Source organism: Mustela nigripes, chromosome 14, assembly GCF_022355385.1.
Source record: "Mustela nigripes isolate SB6536 chromosome 14, MUSNIG.SB6536, whole genome shotgun sequence".
NCBI classification, from domain to species: Eukaryota; Metazoa; Chordata; class Mammalia; order Carnivora; family Mustelidae; genus Mustela; species Mustela nigripes.
In genome coordinates this window covers 33,180,770-33,186,337 of record NC_081570.1, presented here as the reverse complement: position 1 = coordinate 33,186,337, position 5,568 = coordinate 33,180,770, and the positions used below count along the sequence as shown (strand labels likewise).

The 5,568-nt window shown below is 38.8% G+C and overlaps 1 protein-coding gene across 1 annotated transcript; it reads left to right on the top strand.

The window, feature by feature from the left end:
* Positions 1-422: 422 nt before the first annotated feature.
* On the top strand, positions 423-1,376 carry LOC132001680 (olfactory receptor 2B2-like). Its single transcript, XM_059376450.1, has one exon. The coding sequence runs from the start codon at positions 566-568 to the stop codon at positions 1,361-1,363; it is 798 nt and encodes a 265-aa protein (XP_059232433.1). The 5' UTR covers positions 423-565; the 3' UTR covers positions 1,364-1,376.
* The last annotated feature ends 4,192 nt before the right edge of the window (positions 1,377-5,568 follow it).

Genomic DNA, 5,568 nt, shown 5'->3' with positions numbered 1-5,568 from the left:
GAAAGAATGACTAAGAATTACAGAGACCACTACAACTTTTGGTTTACTATAAAACATTTTTTATTTTTCTAGCCTCTGTACTTTGGTTTATGGGGTGTGTGTGTGTGTGTGTGTGTGTGTACGTGTGTGTATTCTTCAAAAGACTTCTGCTGGTACAATTCCTTCCAGAAAACCCTTGGAATATTATAACAGCTAGTTTGTTAGACAAACCAATACATATTTCTAGAATTCCTACTAAGTGCCTGGAGCAACAGTTGGCCGATTGGAACAGAATGTTCCCTGGGCATGGAAGTGCATACTTGGTTTGATTGTTTAGCTACGAGATGCCTTTGGTCCCTGCATTTGTGTATCTCATGTGGTGTCCTCTCATTAAGACAGCAAGATATTCAGGAATATATTCTCTTCTTTCCTCAGAATGATGACCATGCATAGCTGAGGCTGGAGAAATGACACTTCTGTAACTGAGTTTATCTTCCTGGGCTTCTCCAGAAATCCCAGGACCAACTGAATCCTTTTCTTCCTCTTCCTATTTCTTTACTTATTTATAGTCCTGGGCAATGGGCTCATGGTTACCCTGATCAGAGTAGATGCACGTCTACACACCCCCATGTACTTCTTCCTCAGCATCCTTTCTGTACTGGATCTTAGCTATGCCACCACCACAGTGCCCCAGATGTTGGTCCATCTAATAAACAATAGAAAGACCATATCTTATATTGGGTGTGTGGTCCAGATGTACATTTTCCTGACCTTAGGCATCACTGAGACCTGGATTTTTGCAGCCATGGCCTATGACAGATACTTTGCCATCTGCTATCCACTCCATTACGGGGTCAAGATGAGTCAAACCCTGTGTGTAGTCCTGGAAGTCAGCTCTGCCCTTTGTAGTCTCACCTGCACCCTTGTCTTTGCAATAAATCTGCCCTACTGTGGCCCCAATGAAATCAACCACTTCTTTTGTGAAATTCCTGCTGTCTTGAAGTTGGCCTGTGCAGATACATCCCTCAATGACCAAGTGGACTTTATCTTAGGTTTCCTCTTGCTCCTGATCCCATTATCTCTCATCCTGACCTCATATGTTTGCATCTTTATGGCCATTCTAAAGATTCACTCCACACAGGAAGGAATAAAAGCCTTCTCCACCTGTGCCTCACACATTACTGTGGTCACTATGTTCTGTATTCCATGCATGGTCATGTATATGAGGCCCAGCTCTGAAGCCTCCCCAGAGGATGACAAGAAGTTGGCCCTGTTCTACAATGTTATTTCTGCTTTTCTCAATCCCATCATCTATAGCCTCTGGAATAAAGATGTGAAGAGGGCTTTCCTCAAGTTAATTGGAATGAGTGAGGATGGCCAATAGGCCATGAACTGAGGCTACCTACAGTGCCCTCATCTCTGATCTCTGTTCGTCCCATCCACACTTCCATTGAAGTCACTGGACTGGTTGAGGAGCCCAGGGTAAGGAAAATATCTGGAAAGAAAAAACACTTTGCATTAATTTGACCACTAAAAAATATTAGGAAATGACTCAGGGAGAACTGTGTTCAAAGCTTAAATACAGCAACTTCTTTCAAGACATGTCTCCAAAGGCAAGGACAACGAAAGTGAAAATGAACTTCTGGGACTTCATCAAGATCAAAAGCTTCTGCACAGCAAAGGAAACAGTCAACAAAACAAAGAGGCAACCCACAGAATGGGAGAAGATATTTGCAAATGGCACTCCAGAGAAAGGGCTGATATCCAAGGTCTATAAAGAATTTCTCAAACTCAACACCCCAAAAACAATTAATCAAGTCAAAAAATGGGCAGAAGACATGAGCAGACACTCCTCCAAAAAAGAATACAAATGGCTAACAGACACATGAAAAAGAGTTATCATCATTAGCCATCAGGGAAATACGAATCAAAACCACATTGAGATACCACCTCATACCAGTTAGACTGGCAAAAATTGGCAAGGCAAGAAACAACCAATGTTGGAGAAGTTCTGGAGAAAGGGGAACCCTCTTACACTGTTGGTGGGAATGCAAATTGGTGCAGCCACTTTAGAAAACAGTATGGAGGTTCCTCAAAAAATTAAAAATAGAGCTACTCTACAATACAATACAATATAATAACCCAGCAATAGCACTACTGGGTATTTACCCCCAAAGATACAGATGTAGCAAAAATAAGGGCCATATGCACCCCAGTATTCACAGCAGCAATGTCCACAATAGCCAAAATGTGGAAACTGGAAAATCTGGAAAGAGACAAAATGCCCTTCAGCAGATGAATGGATAAAGAAGATGTGGCCCATATACATAATGGAATATTATTCAGCCATCAGAAAGGATGAATATCCAACTTTTGCATCAACTTGGAAGGGACAGAAGGAGATGATGCTAAGTGAAAGAAGTCAAACAGATAAAGTCAATTATCATATGGTTTCACATATTTGTGAAAGGTAAGGACTAGCATGGAGGACATTAGGAGAAGGGAAAAATGAAGGGGAAGAAATCGGAGTGGGAGATGAACCATGAGAGACTATGGACTCCAGGAAACAAACAGAGAGTTTTAGAAGGGAGGGAGTGGGGGAATGGGTAAGCCTAGTGATGGGTATTAAGGAGGGCACAGATTGCTTGGAGCACTGGGTGTTATATGCAAACAATGAATCATGGAACACTACATCAAAAATTAATGATGCACTCACTGTATGGTGACTAACATAACACAATAAGAAAATAAAAAATAAAAAATAAAATAAAATGATATTCTGGATCAACTCCATTGCTCGCACAAATGGACATTTACATAACTGAGCAAAAAAAAAAAAAAAAAAAAAGAGCCAAGAAATAATTGCCTTTGGCTTGTGGCTTTCTATGAAAAGTGTTCAACTTTTTTTTTTTTTTCATCATCATACTGAGAATATTTAAAGGTTTTATAATCACCTTCACTTTTAATGTAATAAAAAAATCACTGACCAAAAAAATCACTGACTTTCTATTTTTATAAGAAAAAATAAACAAAGTAAATATGAAAAATATTAAATACATCATTGATCTTCTGCAGCTTTGGAAGGATCACCTTACTTCTCTGAGATGTAATTTCCACATCTATAAAATGTTTTTTATGATACTCATTGTGCTTAAGTAATAATAACTGACTTTATTGATTGCTTTGCATATGGTGTCACTAAGTGGTATCACTTTATATATACTTAGTATTTTACTAATATACTATATAGACTTAGTATTAACTCCAGAGATAGGTATTATTATCTTCATCATACAAAGAAACTGAGGCACAAGAAGATTAAGTAAGTTGCTAAATGCCATCTGTTATATTATGCTATTTCTTGAATTGTTAATAGAGATTTTTGAGGCTCAGCTGAGATAATGGATGCGATGGTATTGAGGAAAATGTATACTTAGGATTATCATTCTAAGCCACAACTATAGGGTCAAATCCATGAAGTCTAGCGCTCTATTAGACTCTTTAGATCTTCCTCACCAGCATTCCACAGGCTAAATAAATAGCATTGTGCTGTAGACCATTAACTTCTCAGTAAGTGTTTATTGAGTGCTTTTTCCTAGCCCCACCTCTGTCCTTGGTCTGCAAGCTCCCCAATTTTTCTTTCAGCTCCTCTTCACTTTCCTGGGTCTCTCTCTCATTTCATTATACATAACTGCAACTGTAGCTTCCAGAAACCTAGTCTTTTATTCACAAATAGAGTGTTTTGATTTCCACAACTAACTTACTCTGAAATTTCTTTTGCCACCAGAGAGACCACGGGGACAATGGGAAGATCCCTGAGGTTTAATCCTTCCTTAATTTGTTGAGAACTTAGAAAAAACAACTAATCTCTCTGGAACTCAGTGCCCCAATCTTTATTTTATTTTTTTAAAGATTTATTTATTCATTTTTGAGAGGGAAAAGGAGAGAGAGTAGAGGGAGGGGCAGAGAGGGAGAATCTCAAGCAGACTCCCTGCTGAGCTCAGGGCCTGATTTAGGACCCAATTAAGAGTCAGATGCTTAAATGACTGAGCCACTTCAGTGCCCCTGGTTCCCCAATCTTTAAAATGGAGATAGTGATCATACCTGACTCGGGTTATAATATAAAATTATTTTTAAGTTCAAATGGGAAGAGGCCTCAAAACTTAAATGATTATATGAATTATCATTAGAGAGTCATTGTCTTCAAAGCTAGATACCTTAGAAAATGTTCATTAAGTTATTTAACGGTAGCTTGTATTTGTCAAATGTAAGCGTTAAGATCAGTAGTGTGAGGTCAGGATGTGTGGGTTAGATACTCATGATGATAACTGACTGTATACACGGAATCATACATTAAGCACACACACACACACCAAAATTAGTGAGACACAATCACATCAGCTGCCATATTAACCAGGAACTAAAGTATTTCTAACGCTCTCAAAGCAAATCAAATTTCGGTCACTCTGAATTCAGACCAATATTAAATTGCTTTCCAGATGGCAATATAAAATGAACCTTTTTAAAATCAACTGCTCTCTACACATCTTTCTAATAGGATTCAATCAACAAAATATTCCAATTTTTCTTAGCTACTTAGTAAAAAGTTTTATTTTAAAACAAGGATTATCTGAACATTAATAAAGCCTAAAAGATTACTAAATGCTACAAGTGAGTTTTGCTGATTAGCAACTTTCTCCAGAAGATAAATTTAGGAGGATGGTCAGCCCAGAGCACTCTTAGCATTCCCCAAGCATTAAAGGAATGAGAACTCTAAGAGTGATGTGGAATCTTGAGGAGGGAAGTGTTTGGAGTCCTAAGGTTTCCCCTCCCTGAAGGCCACAACCTCTAAGGAGAAAAACTGTGGGGAAAGAGGAGCCTTGATCATCTTGAGGAAAAAAAAAAAAAAAAAGAATTGTCAGCAAAACATGCTGATTTTGTTTCTTGGGGACTTGTTAGGAAAATTGTTCTGGGTCATTAGAGGTGGCAACTGAGGATCATCTTCTGGAGCTAATAGGGCTTCCTTCTTCAAGTTCTCAAAGCAGTAGAAATACATAGCAGGCCCATTCAATGTTCCCACCTCCTGGCATGATCCCTCTCCTCTGGCCAGTCCCAACTGCTCAGGTCTTCGCATAGGCTGTTCCACCCAAAGAGCTCTGTCCCGCATTTGCTTACTATCTACGTGTTCATCCATAAGGGACTCATGCAGGTCCCTTCTTCAGGAAGCTTCCTAACTACTTTCAGCCCAGAAAAAAAATTCTTCATCCTCCTTGTCCCACATAGAATACTTGGCTGGGAGAGATCTAAAGGAATCCAACCCTTATCTTAGCCTCCAGTCCCTTTGACACCAAGAATTGCAAACATATCATTCAAATATATTTTCATAAGGCTCAAATGCATGTGGCTTGGAATGTCCTTGCTCTCATTCATAATTTGAAAAAAAAAAAAAAGACAAAAAAGAGAAATCTCAGCAAATTGGGAGTAAAAGGAAATTGATTCTCTGTGATCATTTTTTGGTAAAAACCTCCAGTTAGCCTCATAAATAGTGGTGAAAGACCAAGTGCTTTCCCCCTAAAACCAGTACCAAAA

Bases quoted from the DNA above. Each gene is read 5' to 3' on its own strand.
- LOC132001680 (XM_059376450.1), top strand. From the start codon at position 566: ATGGTTACCCTGATCAGAGTAGATGCACGTCTACACACCCCCATGTAC.